Below are 22,678 nucleotides of genomic sequence, written 5' to 3'. Positions count from 1 at the left end.
CTCTGGTGGATGAAGAGACCCTACCTGAGGTTTCTTAAGTGCTCTGCACTTCCTTCTTGCGTTCAGTTCCTTCTGCTGCAACTAAAAGATCCTTTAACTCTACAGTGCAATCTGCAACCCCATGAAGACTGCGCTTCCACGCTCTCCTTTTTTTGTGTTTCTAGTAGTCCCCATAACTTCTCACCCCAACAATGTATACTGCATCCGATTTGGTCTGCCTTCTACCTGAAGAGTAACATACCCAACAACTGTTCTAAGTTTAGGGCTTTCTGATTCTGTCAGAAGCCCTAAAAAAGGACTTTTTTGGGGGCAGAAGGCTCAGCAGAGAATTACACTTACCTTTCTGTTGACTTTCCTGAAGCTTGAAGGGACTTAAGTTTGCTGAGACAGCTCTACTTTGCCAATTGAAATTGGTTAGGGCTCTAAGGTTTACTTTTTTTTTTTTTTTTTTTATTTTAAGCACTGTCAACAGATGTTGAGAGTAACTTTTCCTTAAGCATTCTGTTTATTTTTTCTATCTCTTAGAAAATGTGCTGATTTTAGTGAAGGATATGTTATGAATGAAATAGCCAGCTTCATGCTGTGTGAGAGTCCCTTAACTCTAGGGGAGCAGATCCTGACTTTTCAAGCCATACACTGAAAGCTGCTTGTATCTGCCAGGGAATCAGGCTGCTGCCTGACAGGTACACAAGCAGGTTATTTTCTTTAATGTCCTAAAGCCACTAGAAGATTAATAGAGAATATTCCCGTCTGTAGGGAAACCTATGAGCTTGTATGAGGCAGCTTTTGAACTAAAGGATTACTGTGTTCGATTCACTTTTAGGATTAGGACTGAAGAGAGGCAAGTACCAAAGCATGTATGGTTTGTCAGTTGCAAACACGCTTCTATGAGAGCAACTGTAAACAAGAACAGATTTGAGACAACAGGTCTAACATGAGCAGTGCTACAAGCCCTCCAAATAAATTAAGGGAGATCTCTGTAGGTAGAACTTTATATAACTCTAAGACCTCTCAAAGCTCTTTTATGTTAATCTAAACTGGAGCTGAAGTAGAATTTGAGTCCTCTCAGATGTTGCATGGATTAATTTGTAAGTCCCTGAACTCATGGTCCTGGCTAGCTGGAACAGCTAAAGTTAATAACTGAATTAGCAGTATTATGCTTATGACCAGATGAAGAATCTGTTGGCAGAGTAGTCCTTTTTAATACATGTCCAAAGCTACAGTAAAGCTTCCATTTTAATCTTCCATTTTGCAGTAAAATATAACCTTATAGGCATTAAACAGGATGTGTGGGCAAAATGCAAGATTTCTTCCAGTGGTGCTTTTTTTTTTTTTTTTTTATAAGAGTAGCATTTGAATAATAAGCAAATTTAATCTTCAGGTTGGATGAAGGCAGCATTTGAATTCTGTATTTTAAATGGCTTTCAACTGACGTAATTTTCAGATGTAATCTGCAGTTGTGGAAAGGATATAGGAAAAAACTGAAGTAGTGATGCCATTTTTCTTGGGAATGAAGCTGTTTCAGGACAAACTCCACTGGCTACTGAATAATTTCCCAGGAAGGGCGTTTGAAGAACGTGGGGGATTTTTTACCTTTTTTTTTTTTTTTCCTCTGTATAATAAATTGTCACATTGAAATCTAAGTGATCATGTGGAAGATTTAGCAGCCTACTGAAAAGTATGCAGGGGATGACAGTTCAAATTCCTTCACTGCAAGCAATGTACCCCCTTCCCATATTTCCAGAAGTACTGTTTAGTTAGAATGCATGGTCTTTTCTGACTAAATATTAATGTGTACTTCAAATTCTATTTGTACATCATGGATGCTCAAAGCACTGGGAAATATCTGCTCTGAAGCGTTTCTGATAAAACTAAAGAAAATAGGACTGCAGAATAATATCTGTGCTGTGTGTGTATTCATGCTAATGTTATCTGCTAAGGAGTTAATTTCTCACAGGAGCTGTTGACAACTCTCAATTAAGAGGCTATTTTTCACAGATCATATTATCTGCTGAAGTGACCATCTTCAGAAACTGAATTGTGAAGAGAGCTGGCTTGAAGATGTCACCCTACTTTTTTCATCATGCAGAAAAAAGGAAGGATTACAGTTCTGTAGTACTACCGAATAAAGAAGGTACCACTAGAGATCATGAGCCTAGTTCTTCATCTGATGGCACCTGGTACTCATCTAAGTAGAAGTTAAAGTGGATATTTGCCTCTGTTGCTTTGATAAGTTTACAGCACAGTCCATCTGCACAGGTAGAAGTGGTTCATGAGTTTGTGTAAGGTGACTTGACCTTTACATGAGTAAATCTAATTGCACTGAGCAAAACTGAGTGGCAGTTTGCTGCCACAATTACTACCAAATTCTTCGTAACAGTTAAAATTTCCCTTCATTGTGGGTTGCATGGTGAATTTAATTCTGTTTGTCTAGTGCCTAACAGATGTGTCCTGAATCATGTCTAGGACTAAAAATTAAGTGGCAATGACTAGCTACTTTAGGGAGGCATTAGTTGTCTTTGTACTTGTACTCATGGCATTATGTAATATTTTTCTAAGAACTTATGAACTTGTCACAGCTGAGTCAGAAATTACCTAATTCTAGATATGGCTAGCTCCTGTCACTTCCTATCATTAGTATAACTCCAGCTGCTATTGTTGCTTGAATAAGTGGCTAGTTTTTGAAGAAGCCTCATAGCCTCCTGGGAGGTCAGGGCTTTCACAAAGGCTAGAAAACCATGCAAGCGTGTATAAGGGGAAAAACAACAAAATTACTCGCAGATATTTTAACATGGCCTGTTTTCTTGTTGCTGTGAATAAATTAAGTAGTAAAAACAAACAAACAAACCAAACAGTTAATTCAATGACAGTGGACTTGGAAGTGTTTTTAATTAAAACAAAAAAGTTTAACTATTCAGTAGGTCAATGGGACTGTTCTGCAAAAGCCCTGAAGCAAATAACAGCAGAAGGATCAATAATACAAAGTATAGTAAGGGAAAAATCAAATGTTGGTCCTTTGTACCACCTTTTTGTCGTATTCCTTAGTTCCCAAGATTATTATTATTTTCATCTATTGAATTGGTGCCTACAAACAAGTTGAGTTTGTAGAGAATTTGGAAAGCAAAATTCCCACTTCAGTGAGGGCTTTCATGTACCTGGTGGAAACTCATCAGTATCAGGACAAAAAAATATTTTCAGATATGTGAGCAAAATCCAAGCATCAGGGTTCTTATGCATGATGATATTGTGGCTGGGTTGTCCCAGAACTAGTTGTAAATGCTGCTGGGTGTGGAGGGGGAAGAAGGTACAAACCTCAGCTGTATGAAAGTCATGTCAGAGGCAAACGGACAAGCAAACTTTTAGAGGCAATAAAAATTCAACTACCCAGAAGGAGTAGGGTTGCCAGTTCCTATTAGTTTTTAACTGTAGGAAATGCAGCACTGCTGTGCTTCAGTCAGGAGTGTGAGCTGTGTAGAGGATTCAACTCCTAGTCTATTTGTATTATTGTAGGATCCTGTCCAAGCAGGAGGAGCTGTGTCTGTTTTCAGTCATCTTTCAGATATACTGTAGTAAATGTTCATAAATGCTCGTGTAAAGAAGGGGTGTGAGGCAATCCATTCTTTCCCCTGACTTGACTCTTGTATCTGCATAAATTTTAGGACTGGGCACTTTTCTAATATGTTTACATAACAAAAAAGCAACCAAACAAAACCTGAAAGAACACATAGTTAAAAAACAACAACAAAAACACAAAACAAAAAAAAACACAGAAGCTTTTCTATCCAAAATATTCCCACCTTCTGCTGTGGGTTACTTCCACCCTGGAGTGGAACTGTGGATTGAAATGGAAGGGATATGCCACAGCAAAGAAGTTGGGAGGGGATACAGGGGGAATGTGGGACACGAACTTTAATTCTTCAGACTTGTCTTTTTTAATGGTGTAAATATCCCTGAAATTCTTTGAAAATTAGCCCTGCATGCTAACAGAAATGTGGGATAGGTGCCAGAGGTCAGGGATGCGATGCAGCAGCTACAGGCCAGCTATATCTCCTCGTTGGTGTGCAGGTGCTGAGCAGTATGCATGCAGGATTCAGTAGCTGTAGTCCCTGCTGCCTTTTTTGTTTGTGAATTTCTTAAGCTATGAGGAAACATACAATGAAGGACGGGTATATTTCAACATAATACTAGATAAGCCAACCTTCCATTTGTTTCAATACTGTAGTAAGGAGTTTAGCATGAAAATAGATAAGCTATATAGGTACAATCTAGCTCAAGTAGCCCAGATGAACTTTATTTGTAGGAATATATTTACATGTTAAATCAAACTTTATTATCTATAATCAGAACGTATTTGCAGCCATATCAGTTGTCCATTTTTTTTATTCTCATGTTGCTAGCAATACCATTTCCAGATTGCACCAAGTAATTTTGATAATAACTCAAAGGTGCTAAGATTACTCACAATTTGATATGGATTTTTTTGATTGAAAAACATTTTAAATGCATATACAACATTTTGCCAGGAAGAGGTGACCTTAGTAAATCTATTTGCTTGTGGAGCCGATCCATTTAGTACAAGTAGAAACAAGGTTTTCTAATTGTCTCATGTCGTGTATGAATGGAAGAGAAATATCACTTAGTAAAACATAACCAGAAATGAGGGTTTGCTCATCAATAGAAAACACATCCCTGGCACTCGCACGGCCTTTCTTAACAAGAGGGCCTTGGTTCACAGCAGGAACAACAACCAAAATATTTGCTGCTTTTTTTTTTTTTTTTTGTTTTTTTAAGAAAGTGGTACCAAAGGTGCTCTAAAAGTTGATCTTCTAAGTTAAAGCTGGATTTAATTCTTTTGTTAGATCAGATTTTCAATGAAAGATTTGTGGAAACTGCTAGTAAAATGTTAGCTTCATGGCTGATAAGGAGAAGCAATGTATTTTAAATATTATCCAGGTTTAGGGCATATCTGCTGAACAAGGAGCCAGCAGTCCTGTGAATAATACCTTCTGCTTTTCAACAGGGCTATTTATCCCCAGTGCTATACTCCTGTGATGCATCTGTAATTGTGTGATAATCTAAGTGCCCTCACACAGATTTACAGAGGCACTGCATCATATTGTATGGATATGCTCTCAGATACAGCCTAAATGTCAGTGTCTGGAAAAAGATAACACATCACAGGTGTTACTAAAAAGGTAAAAAGCTGCTTCACCCACTGTGTTTCTCCTTTTAAATCAGTGAAGACTCCTGTGCTGGGTTTAGGCTGGAACCTGCTTCTTTTTAGGGAAGTTCTAAGTGCTAAGCATGTCTGTGTTCTCTGTTCTTCGCAATAGCCACAGTATTTAGCAATTTCTATTATTTTGCGTGATATTGCAAATAGGGAAGCTGTCCCTATCCTGACAGCTTTGCTGAGGAATAATACATGCATGTCTGATCCAAATAATTGTTGATAGATTTGAAGTTAGAAGTGGAAGCCTTTTATTTATTAGGTATGTATAGAAGTGTAGTCTTCGGAGTAATTTTAATGGAAGTTGTGGGGGGTGGAATTAATTCATTGCTTAGGGATCACTTGATATGAAAATGGTTAGTGGGGCTGCTGCGTTGACTTAGTGCATTCAATCCTGGTGCCTGTGTGTAAGTTAAATGTCTGTAAAATAAACCAATCCATATTTGTATATAGGTGTCATTGCTTAGATGATTTGAAAAAAAAAAAAAAAGCTGAAAAAGTGCCATTTGATGCAGGTTGCTTTAGAGCTTTATTTTTCCAGAACTGGTGGAGAAGGGGAAAAAAGTTTTTTCAAAAAATCTGGACCTAAATATAGAGTGAAATTAATGGTTGCTTTAATGGTCTAAAGATTTGAATGCAATCAGATTTGGAGATGCTCAAAATAACCCCCCTAAGATTAGGATCAGCATCATTAGGATTATAGTTCTACTTTCATAATCATCTCATAAGCAAAAAAGTTCACTTCCAAATGAGAAATGAGTTAAGATATTACCTAAGCTTCCTGAAGTGCAGGCATGAGTCACTTACAGTAAATTCATTCTATGTTTGAGCATTTAATCCTTCCAACGGTTTTCTGTTAACATTCCCAAAGTTAGTAAATTTGGTCCCCCCCCATATGGAAGTGGGGATTTTAATCGTGATCCTAAAGGGAAAAACGGAATAGTATTTTTGGCTTTGTGCTGGTTTGCAATCAGTGATTTATTCATTTCTTGCCTTTCTTGTGTTATTTTTGCTGATAATGATTTCAGTTACCAAAAAAGCAGACAACTATCATATGTGTTGTAACTAAATGCGTATCGCAACACTTCAGATGCAGGGAATAAAGAATGTTTCCCGAGAGCCCTTTTACCTGCTGGCGGCCTTAACAATGGTCAACAATTGCCAAGAATACTGTGGACTTGAAGCTACAAAGCATAAATGCCTAAACACAGGGTCCAGATAGCTCTGTGGAAGGGCTGTGAGAAAGTGGCAACCAGTATGCAATGGGAGGGTGGGGAGGTTTTCTGTCTTAAGTTACTTTCTGAAGGTTACTGGAGCTGACAGGAGCCCATGGAGCTGTCATGATCCTCTTCTCCCACTTTACTATTCAAGGGGCACACTCTCTCCTCACTGAGTTGCTTTGGGGAGCTTACAGGAAGACAGATTCCTCATCACTTCTGTCCTCATGTGGATGTGGGTTTACCTTCATCTTTTGAGTTTGACATACGACAACTCTATAAGGTGGGATCTAGCTCATCCAATGTCAGGTTTTGAAGAAGCAGGAGTTAGGCCACCCCTTCTAAAGTCAGAGGTTGAGTAGTTTATATCTCCTCTTTCATCACCCCTTTAAAAAAAAAAAAAAAGGAAAACACTATGATTCACTTCATTGTTTTGGTAGGTACAAGTGGGTAAGGGGAACACTGAAGTTTACACCAGAGGCATCTCTTTGTCTGAGAGTTAGCTGAAGCAAATCCCAATCAACAAGGGCATTGTTGTCAGTCCTCCCAGAGGGATGGAGGAGATGTGAATCTGGAAGAAAAGTGTGGTCTGTTGGGCTGTGTCTCTGCTCAAGCTGACTGGGACCATTGTGCTCAGAAAAATGAGCTGAAGTATAAGGGGAACAGATTCAAATACTTCATTTGTCTTACTACATTAGCTTCAACTTGCAATTAACCCAAATTACATTGAATTTGTATTATCTGCACATTGGCCTTCAGCTTTAACTTTGAGCCAACTGGCTGCCTTAGCAGCATTGCTCAGCAAAAGCAAGTGGGGAGACTGGTGTGCTCTCAAACTTAATTTCTATGGTGGTGTGAAAGAAAAAGGCTCAGCTAGTTGGCTAGGCACACCTATCATTGAAGCTTAGACAAAAATATTAGAAGGGGCTTGAAGTGTGTGTATGGAGTAACTTGGTATTTTGTTTCTCTTAGCCTCTTAAATTCAATCAACTTCTAGAAAAGAACTTAAGAAGAGAAAGTTACAGAAACATTTTCCTCAATGTTTCAACTCTTGAGGGGTTTCTCATCCCAGGTTGGAAAGAAGTGAAATAATTTAAAAGAAAAAAGAATCTGTTAAATATTTCTAAGCAGCTTTTTGGTGTAAATAGATTTAGGAGACAAATTTTAAAATTCAAACTGGAACAATCACAGATAACTTTTTGAAGTCACCAGGTGCTAATACAAGTCATACTTATGTGTTGTGCTTTGTCAGTTGAATTTTATTATTACTCTCTACTCATGCTGAGAATAAAAACTTCTTTTCTACTTTCAGAGATTGGAAAATGTGGATTAAATCTCTTCATGCTTTGGAATTTATGACATAATAATTGTTCCAATTCTAGTAAAATATACAATATTGGCCTTGAAGAAAAAGAAATACAGATCGAGAAAACACCCTATGGCTTTCCTGTAGCTGATTTCTAGAGTGCAGGTGCTCACCCTCTGGTCCCAGTTGTGTGCTTGAGGATTTGTTTTCAGTTTTATCTCTTCTAGGCATTGTACTTGCACAGCGTTGCTCAACTTAGGAGAGAACTCTGGTACAACTGACTTTTTCTGGCTGCTGAAATGCTTTGTGTTATAAACAACCTCACCATGTGCCTAACAATAGTATTAGGAATTATGTAGGTGCTATGTACGTAAGACCTTATATCTTTACAGGGATCATTGCTGCAAACTGATGAGGAATTATCAACATCTATATCATGGAAAGCAAACGTGAATTAAAATAACCAACAGTATCTGCAAGGCACTTGGAACTTATGCTGTTAAAAAGCTGTAGAATATTTTCTTGTATCACTAAGAATATATCACTAAGAATATCACAGAAGCTTAAATGAAAGGTAATTGATCAGGGAAACAAGCCTTATGGCCTTATTTCAGATTGTGATAATGGTTTGCATGTGCTACTCCTTGAAGGATTATGAAAAAGATGCAGCATGTTTTCAGGAATGCCCAACATAAAAGAAGAATTGGTAATTTGTAGCCTGCTCTTTGCTTAGATTGCAGCCATTTGATATATTTATGGGCTAAAATGGTCCTTTGATCATATCTGATTCAGTAACTGACAGCTAATTTAGCTTGAAACAGCTGTGGAGGTCGCTTTGGGTGTCAAGCAGGAAGTTGGAGATGCTCAAAACTCTCCCCTGAACAATCTGGTGTTTGCACAGGTGAATTCTGACTATTTCCAAGGATAGTTTCCACAGCCACTGTGGGCAATCAATTCCAATATTTGACCACTGTCATGGTAAAGTTTTTATACATAAACAGAACTTCCCTTGTTACAATTTGCCCGTTTCTATACGCTTTGCAAAAGAGTCTGGGTCAGTCTTCTCTATACCTTCCGCTTATGTAACTGTCACATAATTGCATCTTAAACAAAAACCCAACTTCTAGAAAGCAGGATAACAGAAATATGCAACACAAAATGTGCATACGATATAAAGCTAAGGCAACAGCATTTTAGGCATTGGATAGCCATGTTTGGTCATGACCATACTGATTTTGCAACCAAAAGTATGTATTGGTTCTACTGCGAAGTGTATGTGTAGATAGATATCAGATACTTAAACATTTTCCCTGCTAAGTATCTAAATGCACCTAAGTTCATATCTATGTTTATACAAGATAGAACAGTCTCCAAGTCTTCTGCATGGAAGAATGTACAAGTATTTCTTAATGTTTGGGAGGTCCCAGGCAGACTTAATGAGTTACTATTAGTTTTAAAATATATATATATATATAAACCTCACTGCTCATGAAAAATCACTCTGCTGCATCCTATAGTACTATGGCTTTGCTTTGGTAGTGGAGCTGGTAGTAGAGCTGCTGTCTATTATCAGCTCTAATCATTTGAAAAATTGACTGGAATTTGCGATACTAGTGAGTATGGGCTTTCTTTGAAAAATACAAGGCTTTTCAGAATAAAAATATAAAGAATGTTTGAACTAATACAAAACTATAACTGTAATGAATATGTACTGTATTTCAATAGTATGAACTCCAGTCTACTACTCTCCCAGTCTGCACTTTGAATAACCTCAACTCAGAGAACAGATACTTTATGTCAGGCCAAATATTTATCATGCCCTAGAGCCCTCAGGACTTCAGGGACTTCAGCTCCTATAACCTTCTTTCTGTTCTTCTTTTTTTAACTTGCATTCTTGATTCATGTTATGGTCCCTGCTATACTTACTTCAGGTTGAATAGTTTAATCAGGTTATGTTCTGAATAGACATTATTCCTCTTACACATTTTTCTTAAGCCAAATTGACTACGATTTGTTTACGGTTTTTCTAGTTTAGTCTTATTAAAATGTGTCACTTGTTTTATAACAAATGCAAAAAGCATCTCAGTCTACTATGTTGTATGAACAGACTTTGTCTGAAAATGCCCAAAACATGTGCCTTGCAGATAGGGCATAGCAATTAAGGTGAGGAATGGGAGGGGAAGGATTGCAGTTAAAAAATAAAAATAAAAATAAAAATCTTCTGAACCTAAAATTTTAAGGTGAAGCTTCCACAGATTGAAAAAAGAAAAAGGAAGAGCAGCTCACAGGAGCAAAATGGTGGAACATATAAACATTCTGAGAATTAATTTTTATTATGATCAGAAATAAAGGGTGACTAATAAGGGTGGTTTGAAGCATCTGATGGAAAGGTTAGGCTGACATAATCAGTATATCTGTCATTATATTGTTTTTCCCAGTGTCTACAGCAAGATGACTTGATTCTAATGATAAAGATTTTTAAGATCTTTGGAATTCAATAATATTGCTAAACTGGAAAATCCTATGAGAAGGAGTAAGGTGAAGTGCTGAATACAGAATATGGAGGGGATAAAGAAAGATGTGGATGCATTCATTCAAGTTGCAAATTTCATAAAGGCATTTGTAAAAATATGTTGGTTTGGGAGATTATTGGTAGCTAGTCCGAACAATACAAGCAGGCAAGAGAATTTAGTGTTCCTCATGAAGGCAGTGCCCCTTCTGCCATGTGTATGCTTTGCAGCTCTGAATTCAGACCTGCATAGGATACAAACCTCTCATGGGTTTACATCAGCTGGGGGAGAGCAAGTCCTGTCTATTTTTTTTTTTTTTTACTGAATTTATGCAATATGAGGTGAGTTGTGAGGATGGGAATAGATATGAATTTGAAGCTGAAAACAGATGTTCCTGGGTAAGAAAAATATATTGTTAGTGCTCTGCAGACCTCTTCAAAGTGATACACAAGGCAATAGAGAAGCAGTATTGGCTGATATCAAGTGCTCTTGCTGCAACAGCTAAAAAGCCAATAAAAAGGTTTTTGAAGTCCTAGTTTATAACTTCTATTTACACATAATGAAGCTGAAGAGAAGCTACTGGGAAAGTAGCTTTTGAGTTGAGCCCAATACATTTGCTGTAAGATATGAAAGCCATTTGAAATTACACTGTAGGGATAATCTTCCTCGTACAAGAGATCCACTGACATCAGGCGGCATTTGTTTGTGTGATGTGAGCTGTGGCAGTAGCTGTCTGACAACTTCTTATTTTCTGTTTTTCTTATATTCCAGTGGTTACAGGATGTGACTCCAGGCATGTGATATAGATTTTGCTGTCTGTTGCCATGAGCGATGTTACACAATGTCTTTATAAAACGTGCTATCTGCAACATCAGTAGAGTTACTGTGGCATGTCACTGTTGCTGAGTGTTGTCCTCCAATGGGTGCCTCAGGCATTGCAGAGAGAATAAAATATAGTTTACATTATTAATAAATTCAAATATTTCAAGTAAAAATTACTGTGGAAGGTTGGTCCATCTTTTACAGACCTCACCTCAAGATCAAATTATGCTGTCTGGAGAAATGTTCAGCAGTTGTTCATTGACGTGCTGTTAGCTCCCCATGCCACAGCCGAAGGCAATTAAACCATCTCGCATGGCTCAGGCCACATGTGCTAATTTTCTTAGCCCATGGTAAATGGTCCCAATTTTTAGTTTGTGTTCTAGCTTGTTAATGTTGCCTTCTCTGATTGAACATGCAATCTTGCATACAGCCATCAACTTCCAAGAATGGTGGTGGCTCTGTCTTTAGTGCTATCTTCCCCAGCATCACTGAAGTCAGAGCACCTGAGGAGCTGCAGAACCTCTCGAACTGAAGTTGCCTGGCTTTGATTGCAGTAACAGATTTGTTGTTCTAATGTTGTAGGTTGGACACTACAGTGTTTTTTATGCTATTTTATGTTCTTGCATGCTGGTGGCTGTGGGAGATCAGGTCATTCTGACCTTACTGCCTGCGGCATTCATGCCCTTTTAAGAGCCACTCACCTCACAAAAGCTTTCACACAGTCTTCAAAATAAAATCAGCTTCTTGCACTTTAATTAAAAAAAAGATTAATTAAACCCTATTTTCTGTAAATGGATTTGAGCAGGAAGGTTTTCCTTTTTTTTTTTTTTTTTGGTGAGCAGTTGAAGTTTCTGCTTTTATTTATTATGATGTGTTGAACCTAGTGATCCCGGTCATAGAGCTGTACGTTCTCCCTCTGTGGATAATGACTTATTCTACTAGAAAGTCTCCTCAGGATTATGGCCCTTACACTTGACTTTCCTGACCAGGTCAGAGGCACCTCAGAAGAGGCTGTAAATGGGTAAAGAATCAGTCCGACAGCTTGGCTGGCGTCCTGTGCCTTGCCATGCTACCAAGGGGTTTAGGAGGTAGGCAGCTTACACATTGCAAACTTCCATTTTAATGATGGAAGAGTAGCCTGAAAACATGCTTTGCATATGTCCATGAGAAATAGTATCTGTTCCTCAACTAAATGCTTGGGTGCACCCAAATGGGCTGTAATAGCTATGAAATGAAGTCAAACCCCAACTTGCATTAGTTTTTGTTTAGAATAGGTCTGTTACTTCTGAGTATCTGTGAAAATGAGATTAGATTTCTGTATTGAATCTGTGTTCTTCATGGAGACCTCTTAAAAGTGGTCCAACAGCTGCAGAAAACTGCAGTGTGTTCCTTTGTATTTAGGTAGCGTCAAAATGGTAGCTGCTGTGAGACACCAATGGTTTCTGTGCAACAACAAATTAAAAAAAAAAATCTATGCTTTATGAGACCCTGTGTGCATAGTTTTAGGAGTGAAGGAAAACATGCAGATACTACTTCTCTGAGGACAGGTGATATACGACATTAGATTTTTTTTTTTTTTTTAGTCCTTGCATTATACTTTTTTTCACTGCAGAGCTTTTGTGATACATAAGAACAGATCCTGCTGAGACTGAATAAGGAGTCAGCAGCTCTTCTGAGCTAAAGTCCATGAGTGGTGAGTTAATAGCATTTATTTATACACAGGATCAAAAGAAACACACTTGTGTCATCATATAACTAAACATTTATGAAATCCTTTCTTTGGAACACCCTGCTTGGTCTGTATTTATTTTTAATTCAGTACCAAAAAGCTGTCCATCCAGGAAGGAGAAATAGTAATGTACTTGTGGGGTAGCCCCTCTTCTACCTCCCTAGAGGACTAGTGGGAGGACATCTTGCTGGTGTTAAACAGGCAAGCAATTTCTATTCATTTGAATTAAGAAATTCATAAAGTGATAGAACAATGAACTACTGGACTTTAACTTTAGTGTAGTAAGATTTCTTGTATTAAAATGGATTGTAACTTATTTGAGTAATGCTTCAAACTTGTTTCTCTGAAGTGCTGCAGTGACAGCAGGCACTGAATTTGCTGTGGCAAGGAAATCTGTTCGGGATTGCTATATAAGGTTTGCTCTTGGTGTTCATTGTGGGAGTAGGCTATGTGCATTTACAATGCAAATGAGAAGGGACTTCTTTCACATGTCTCTGAGTAGACATATGCAGCCTTCACATTGGAAGGCTAAGAAAACAAAACTTACTGTCTGCCCATGTAGTACAACAGAAGATCTTACAGTTCTCATTGATCACTTTTCCACATATTGAAATATTTTTATTCTGGTTTAAAATCAAATATATAGCTACTAAACCCACTGTCTACCCTTTCCTGAAGGAGCATTTACTTGTTTCTGTTACCTTTTTTGAAACATTCATGAGTCTGATTTTTTTTTAAAAGGCATCTACCTCTGCAGCTAGGGAATCTCATTTCTCTTGGTTTATTTATGTAATAAATGTTTAGATATTATTAAACTTTTTTAAAAGTACAGTGTAAAAATGAAGAGTAGGCCTGAATGACTTGGAATGAACTTTTCCTCTATCTGATGTAGCAGAGACAATTCCCTACATCTGCTGTTGTGATTCCCTACATCAGCAGATGTAGCGAATTGTCTCTGCTTTGAGAACTTTCAGTACCAATGCTGCGAGTGAGCTCTACAACGATTTGTAAATAAATCACAAATCACTTTTGAGATGGAATAAGCAGCTTGACAGCAATATTTTTATTTTTTTTTTAGACAGATTTATGCATTGGCAGAGTAGTGACTACATAGAAGCAAGAAATGTATCATTCAGAGGGCAGGAAGAAGAAGCAGTGGTTTTTGGGAAGCTGACTACAGGGAGGAACTCTGTTAGAGGAGAAATAGGAACGTAATTGTGGCTGGATTTTCATGTTAATCTTCAGCATTTTCTCAGCTAAATATTGGGCTTGAAGCAATGTGACTTATTTAAGGTTGACCAAAAATAGCTCTCAGGAGGAATTTGAATGAGAATGTGTGTGGGAGGGGGATGGCATACTGGAGTGGAAGGCTTTCTCTTTGCGGAGTGGGCAGTGTGGAGGAAGTGTGAAAGTAGCAGGAGAAGGAGGCAAAGAGGCATTTCTGAGTAAGCTGTCGTGACAGAAGGCGAGGTCCAAGAAATAATTTAGGATGGTAAGCCTTTAAGACCAAACCTAACCTGATATTGTAATGCAGGGAAAAGTACTGTAGACGGTAATAAAAAAAAAAAAAAATAAAAAAAAATTTAAAAAAATGGATGTGGTTTGAACAAAGACTGGTTGAACAGCTGATTACTAGAAACCAATGATACTGAGATTAAGTTATGATTAGAAAATGGTTGCTACTGTCCATGAGACAAAGTGTTAGCCTTTATGTTAGCAAGAATTTACTAGATATGATATAAAACACAAGGCTATGTTTTGCTGCAGGAGTGAATAATGAAAAAAGGTTTGTCAAAAAGTAACATGGAGAAAAATGTAGAAGGTGCTGTTGGTAGAGAAATAGGTCTATTTTGTCTGTACTGAAACTTAGCTGGCTATCACTCATTGAAGATATGTGCCAGTTGACAAAGGAGAGAAGGCTGAACTGACAGGTGTGAGAACATCAAGAATTGGAGGTGTAAAGCAGATAGACTCTCACATGAGAGTGAGAAGTGAGAAACATCAAACTTGTCACAACTTAACTTAGGACAAAACTTAGGACAAAGCTATAACAAAAGCTGACTTGTATTCTGCTGCCCAGCAGCCATTGTCACCTACCTCACCTTTCTAGTATCTCAGTTGTCTATTCTTTCCTTGACTTTTTTCCCTTTTTGTTTTGATCTGTCCTGGATGTGAGAATGAAGACAACAATATCTTGTATTAAAACAAATACTGTGTTTTTGATGCTGTTTACCTTTCAGTTATTATAATTATAACTCCTGTAGCTTTTGAAATATTGAAGACCTGAAAAGTGTACTCTGGTTTATTATGAAGTCTGTAGGCAGCTTCAGGGCTGTAGTTCTCATAGGCTCAGATTTCTGGAAGGTGATGGGAAAAAATCTGCTCCAACTTCTTTTTGCAGGATTAGAACAGTGAGTCCATATAGTGGACCTTTGGTCCACTAGAATTGCATGGAGATTCTGTTCAGGTATCTAGGGCCTCCTAAGGCATCTGCACCAGAACTGGGCTGTCTTGGATCCTTGTTGGTGCCAGGCATGTAGGATATGCACAGGCTGTCAGTGACCCTGCATCAGACTCCCTGGTATTTAACTGTGGATTATTCTTTCTAAGGCCAACAGCTCAAGTGAAGGACAAGAAAATAGGTATTCTTGCTATCTGGGCCTTCCCTTTCTGCACTTGGAGGATGTTAAAGCTCTGTATCAGAAATATCAGCTGGGTGATTTACCTGTGTCTCAAACTGTCAAGCAGCTCAATGTACATCTGAAGACCTGCATGTAGGGTGATACAGACATGCTATTTATCAAAGCTCTGTGTGGTGTTAGTGGTTATATGCAAATCTGCCTCTGAAAAAATAAAAACAGAAGGTTTTCTGGAAGAAAAGTTGGAAGACCCTGAACACACTGCAGCTGAGGCAACACTTAGCTCAGATATTTAGTATTGTTTGCTTTTTCTGTACCTAATTATCTGTGTTTTTACGACTCAGATCTTAAGGTCTTACATACTTTTCCCTTTGTTTTCTTTTTCAAGATCTTCAGAGCTCAGAACAGCCTACTATTCCAACTACTTCCTTGAGTTAGATACTTCTGCTATTTAATTTGAATACACATAGCTGTGTTGTTTATCTGATTCCATTTCTTGACATAAATAAACCTGATGCAATTTAAAATATGGTTTAAATGGAAAGTGACTGAAGACAGCCAAATAAACTTGGAAAATGTATCTATCTCCTTTTCTGGGAAAACAACCAAAGGCTTTTAGCAAACCTTAAGAGGTGCCTTTTATTTGATTACATACTGTAATATTCCATTAAGGATACATTTTAAAATAGTGTTAGGAAACCATTGAATCTTACCAGGTGATTTCATTGGGACTTTGTGTATGTGAGTTTTTTAAAGTGAACTTTGAGATATTCCAAAGGGTTGCAGGGTATGACCTTGAGTCTTGTACCCCAGGGGCACTTGAAGCCAGATGAGGGCTGGGAAAGGCCTGACACTGTGCACCCCCTTGAACATGAGGATGACAACTAGAACAACCCCCTTGCCTGGATTCTTGGGCACCACACAGGTAACAGTGATGAATTGATGCTTTGTGCTTTATATTCCTCTGAAACCAAAGAAAATTGGACACCCACTGTACCAGCTTTGCATGCATATTTCAGTTATATTTACCCTTTCTTATTTGTAAGAGTTAGTGAAGGAAAAGAGGAACCTGAAATACCTATTGTGCCTGTGTCTGGCAACAAGATGCTTTGTCAAATGGCATCTGAGCGTGCTGTGATGCAGACACATCAGCTTTGAATTCAATAGAGATCACTGACATGCTTCAGGAAAGCCACTCAACAGATGGTAAATTAAAACAACTTCTGTCCCCTAACAAGCTGGGATGGTTTTGAATCACTGGCCTGAGTTTTTTTTTTTTTTTTTTTAAAAAAAAAGTTGTCAATTATTCAGACTGAATTTACATTTCTTATTACCACATACTACATTCCTGGGCAGAAGCTGTTAGCTCTGAGGTGACCAACACACAGAACAGCTTCTAGAGCTTGCCTGGGCTGTGATCATGAAAAACTAATCAGTTGCAATGTTTCTTATTCAGCTTAAGTTTTTTACACTCTCTTGGTTGTGTTACCATGTTTTCAGTTTAGAGAACAGTGAAAACTTTTTTTCAGACAATAGAAACAGATAACTTTAAATGTTCAAAATGCCCCCTATAAATATCTAGCACTGGACAGAAGGGAGCTTCTTGCTCTGCTAGGTGGAAATCATTCCTCTTATGCCTGATTTGAACTTCTGTGCATGTTTACAGCTTACTGTAATGGATTATCTGTATGGCCTTTGCTGTGGGTTATAGAGGGTTAATGTTCCTCATTGGTGTTCAAGTGTTCGCCTGCAAACCAAAAGGTTGGGAAGGTAGGTGTATGTGTCCCACTCTTTAATCATCCACTGTCATTGTGTTGTGAAAAGGCAGTGAGAAATCAAATCTGAGAGGAGTGTTAAACCACTTGTGGGAGACAGCATCTGGATGCTGTAGGACAGGAACAGGAGACATGCCTATGACAGCTCCTGTGTGTTTCTCTTTAGAGACTTGACCCTCCACAGCCCTGGCACTGAAATGCATCATTTAAAAAACAGAAGTTGTCAATCAGTTCTAATTAATACTACTATAGAGCTACTGATCGAGGCTGAGACTGTGTATATATGGAATATCACTGAAGAAGGCACCAAATGTTATAACCTTGGTTTACAGTGTGAATGCCACTTGCAGGATGATACCTCTGTTAGTAGTCTAACTTGAATTTTTCTCCCCGCATTTTGCACGTAACTTTTATTTTGTACTCCCTCATAGTAAGGTTTTTCAACTTGTTCCTTCTGCAGATCAAGGTTCCGCATAGAACCTAAATTTCCTTAGGCCTGATTTTTTTTTTTCCTGAAATGTTGCATTGTGAAAATTCAGGTTTAAAAAAAAAAATCCAAGCACATTAAGCATGCTTAATTTGTCTACCTTAAAAATTGTATCCTTAAATGAAGGAAAAACTTGGAAAGGCAAAAGTTTCTATCTGGAATACCACATCTCTCAGGCACTGCTGAACAGCTGTTGTGAGACACCAAGGGGGCTATGGTACCATACAGTGACCTATGAGAAGGGAAAAGATGTGAATAAAAATGAATATAAACATTAATGCTGATGAGTAGAATTAAGGCTTGTTTGCAGGCCATGTGGAAATATTATTTTTAAGTTTATAAAATAACTTGCATATATATGTAAATGGACTATCTTCAGTGCAGAAGGGAATGTGAAGAAGCATTAAGAATCGTACAAAACTGATCACTGAGCAAATAAAAAGATGCCATAAATAAGTAGTTAAGTATACTATGAAATGTTTAGCTTATTGAGCTAAACAAAGAAGCTAAATAAAAGCTGTTACTAACCAGGAATTCATTAGCTGGAAATAATAATATGATGTAGTGCTCTCCTTAAAGATATGTTAATCTGATGTGAACAAACCCAAAAGGCTGCTAAATGTTAGCAGACTGTCTCTGATTATTAATAATGCTGAAAGAGGGAAGTATATAAATTGATATTTCAACTGAAAGCTATGCATCCATAGAGATTTGTAGTCTCTAGAAAAAGCTGTCTTGAAGATTCCTTATCTTATAAGTGCGGACTCCGAAAGAGTAATTCTAAATCCTAAATACCTCAATCATATTTTTAACTGCTGAAAACTGACATGGCTCTGCTATCACTGAGGTTTTTCACTTAAAACAGCCAAGAATTTTAGATTTCAGTTTGCAATAACCTTTAGCACATGTTTTATTGTGCTTTAGGGAATAAAGGCCTTTATTTACACTTACAGGCTATAACCAGGAGAATGAATGGAATAACAGAGTGCTTTACTTGTTTATTTTTCCTAGTCTTTTTCCATGAAATAGCTCATCTATAGAGATGCAGAAAGCAGTGCAAAGTACTTATTTTTTTCCTATAAGTTAGACACATGATGTTTTGGTAACAGTTTAAATCAGTTTTCAGAGATGGTGAGGAATGATTATGTTCAAAGTACTACAAATTATTGTGAATTTCAGTGAATGATAAACAATACGGTACACTTGGTGGAAAAAGATCATTGCATTTTTTGGTAAAAATGCTTTTTTTTTTTTAATAAAAAAAATGGTTGTGCAAACCAGTAGGAGTAACTTGAAGTTTATTGCCAAGTTTCTCTGGGATTATACCTTTAAACCTATATGTCTTCTAAACTCTTATAACATCATGCATTTTCATTTGAATTATTGGAAGAGTTTAACTTTACAGAATATAAACCTTTCAAACTTTTTTTCTGAAGTGATATACCATTTCTTGTCTTTGAACTGTATTTTAGGAAAGTGTATTGTTAAAAGACGTGCACTTAAAATGTGGTTGTATTCCTTCCAAGCTTCCCAACATTTGCTCTGTCTACAACTGCAATAAGGAATTACTGAAAATAAATATTAAAATGATCTTGTATAGTAAATATCCATTATTTTGAACACATCCTGTTATATTTGATCTAAATCCTGATCTCTGTGGGAGAGGCAGAAGAGGTAAGAATACTGGGTGGTATGAGGCCATGCAAAAATGGAAGATGTTGTTCTAAAAAGTAAACAGATATTTGAATTGTTATACCACAGGTTCTAGGATGACCCACTAATATTCATATGAAAAAAAATTGAATTTTAGAGAAATATCTGTTCTGTAACCTGATGTGTAGATGTTTTTTTTTCATGTCACCATTCTTTTACCTAATCTATAGTTGAGAAAATGAAACCCAGGGGAAGATCCAGATCCCTCTGGTTCCGTTTCTTGGTTTTGTGTATAATTGCATTAATCAACTCTGATTACTGGAAAAAGTTCTTGTCATATCTGCATTTATTGTTCTGCAGGGAGAACTGTTAAAGATCCCCATGATATTTCCACATTGTCGTTATTAGGAACAGACATTATTTATTGTCATTAATGCTAACTGTAGGCAGAAGTACTGCATGAAGTCTGTGATTTTACAGAACTCTCTTTAGGAGGTTTACAGAAATATTGAAAATCAATACTTCTTTTTGCTGTAACTTAAAAATCTGTTTAACTCTCCCTTTGGGGTATTTCATTGTCTTGTAGCTTAGAAAATCTTTGTGTAGAGGCAGCGTCTAATAAATATAAGAACTTTAACTGCCTTATTCACGATACCTTTACTCGATGTTTAATACAAACTTGTATGTGTGCTTCAAAGTATAAACTCCTACAGTAGAAAAAAAATTCTTAAGTAGTTACAAGCAAAAATGTAGACTTTAAATATGTATTCCCACCACAGGGAAAATGAAAGAAATGTTGGCAGTGCTAGGTTAAAGGTTGGACTAGATGATCATAAACTCTTCTGAACTAAGTGATTCTGTGGTTCTATGTCAGAAAACAGAAATGGGGTAGCTGTTGGGGAAATATCTGTCTAGGAATACACTTGAACATCTGGGATCTTTAACTCATCAGTACAAGGTATTGTGTTCAAATCTTAGGTATTTTGCCTATTCATTTCACTTTCATTGTGTTGGGCTAAAGGTATTAGAATTCATTCAGTTCACTATCTTGCTCAAGTCCGGGTTTTTCAGATGGATGATCACACTATTCATCTACTCATCTATACCCTTGGGGGAAGAGCTGAATGGGAAGGACTGAGGGTTCCATGCTTTTGAGTTTCGGATGGTGATTCTGGTTTACATTTAATCACTTTTTTAATCAAGCTATTTGCAGGAGCCTGGGCAGAAATTACTTGATGGCTACATTTCCTACTAAGCATAAGTGTGAAGTCTAAAAAATCAAGTTTTATATAAGTGTACTTTGTCTATGAAAAAGACAGAAAATCTTCAAGACTGCACTTCCATATGTATTGCTGTATGACTAAACTTGAAGATACGCTTAGAACCATATCTAACTATAACAGCTAGGCTTTTTTTTTCTTCTTGGCACTGCATCTTGATTCTACTTATAATCACAGGATGGCTGGGGTTGTAAGGGACAGCTGAATGTCATCTGGTCTAACCGCCTAGAGTGACTTACAGTAGGTTTCCCAGGACTGCATCCAGATGGCTTTTGAAGATTTCCAGGAAGGTAAGCTTCACGACATCTTAGGGCAACTTGTGCTGGTGCTCAGTCACCCACACAGTACAGAAGTGCTTCCTGATGTTCAGAGGGAACCTTTAGTGTTTCCGTATGTGCACACTGCCTCTTGTCCTGTCATAACTAGTAAAGAATTTAAAACAGATTGGACCAGACTTATCCATTGGTATGCTGCTGTTGTTGGCCTCCAACTATACTTTGTGTATCTTTGTTCACCCTACTCTGGGACTGGCCATTCAGATGGTTTTCTGTCTACTTACCCAGCCCATATTTCAACAGCTTTTCCATGATTATCTTATGGGAGACAGTAAAAAGCCTTACAGAAGTCCACGTAGACTATATGTGCTACTCTGCCATCATCTACCAAGACAGCTATTTCATTGTAGAAGGCTATCAAGTTGAGCAAGCATGACTTCCCCTTTGTGAATATATGCTAACTACTCTCAGTCACTTCCTTGCTCTTTGCATGCCTGGAAATAGTTTCTAGGAAGAGTTGCTCTATCACCTTCCCACATGCTGAGGTGAGGCTGACTGGTGTGTAGTTTCCTGTGTCCTCTTTCTTGAAGCTAGGAGTGATATTTGCTTTCCTCTAGTCACAAGATACCTCAGTTGCCACAGTCAAAGATTGAGACTGGTATCAAAATATCTGCCAGCTTCCTCAGCAGTAATGGGTATGTCCAACTTGCCTAAGTATCCCTAACCTGATGCTCTTCAACTGTGGGTAGATTTTTTCCCTCCTCCAGACTTTCCTGACAATCTTTGGGCCTGGATTTCCTCGAGGGCTGGTAATGCCTTCTCTGAATAAGGTAAAGAAGGCATTCAGTACCTTCTGTGCTGTTCTGTGGCACTGGTGTACTTATATACTTATAGGAGCCTTTCTTGTTGCATTTAATACTCTATATCATAGTCAACTTGAAGTGGGCTTTCATTTCATTCAACAAATGAACTTCTGACCCTCTTAAATGAAGGGCCTGTGTTGCTTGTATCACTTGCAAGAAAACATATTTAATGAAATATGTAGATTACTTTCTTGTACCTCTGTTAAAGCTAACCCTTGCTTTATTGCTCCCTGTAGACACATGAGCTGTGATTATGAAGAAAAAGTGTATTAAGAGCTTTTAGTCAAATGAATGCCTTTGACAGATATTGATTTAACATAATGCACTTACGAATCCCATATGCTATTAAGAGAATGTCTTCAAAGGGGTGAAAAAAGATAAACCTGGAGAAATATCACTTATGAAACTGAAAAGAATCATAATGACTTGCTGGTCAGGAGCATTAAATAATGTAAGTCCCTGAATAAGAAATTGTTGACAGCTACTTGTGATACTGTTCTTATAATTTGATTCCTGAAATTCTGAAATGAATGTCCTCTTCAGTGGTGTAAAAATAGTATGTACGTTTACTTTCTCCAAAATGAGGAGGTGAAAAGTGCAAGAACTCATGGGTTGAGATAAAGACAACATAATAAAGAAGAAGAGGAGAAAGAAACAAAACTAAAGTGATGCACAATGCCCTTACTTACCAGCTGACTGATGCTCAGCAAGTCTGTAAGCAATGCCTTCCCCTGGCCTTGAATGACTCCCCCCGTTTCTGTTGTTCAGCATGACCATGTATGGCAAGGAGTATCCCTTTGGCCAGTCTGGTTCAGCTGTTCTGGCTCTGCCCCTTCCCAGCTCTTTATGTATCCCCAGCCTCCTCACTGGTAAGGCAGCACAACAAGCTGAAAAG

The 22,678-nt window shown here is 37.7% G+C and overlaps 1 protein-coding gene across 27 annotated transcripts in view; it reads left to right on the top strand.

Annotated features, from left to right (window-relative positions):
* LOC311435859 (uncharacterized protein) overlaps positions 1–22,678 on the top strand; it is an 89,488-nt gene that overhangs the window by 5,997 nt on the left and 60,813 nt on the right. For 17 of the 27 annotated variants that reach the window (XR_014692440.1, XR_014692441.1, XR_014692442.1 and 14 more), the window contains exon 2: positions 16,264–16,375. The exons of 8 other annotated variants lie outside the window; for them this stretch is intronic. Coding sequence is in view for 3 of the 19 variants with exons in the window: in XM_084517364.1 (XP_084373490.1) it covers positions 16,280–16,375 (96 nt within the window). In the remaining 16 variants the exon portion in view is untranslated. Of the gene's footprint in view, positions 1–12,696; positions 12,776–16,263; positions 16,376–22,678 lie in introns of those variants that run through there. 2 more of the 27 variants (XM_084517365.1, XM_084517371.1) reach the window with 1 other exon arrangement.

This window comes from Aythya ferina, assembly GCF_964211825.1.
Source record: "Aythya ferina genome assembly, chromosome: 4".
Lineage (NCBI taxonomy): Eukaryota > Metazoa > Chordata > Aves > Anseriformes > Anatidae > Aythya > Aythya ferina.
This window is presented reverse-complemented; position numbering and strand designations above follow the sequence as displayed.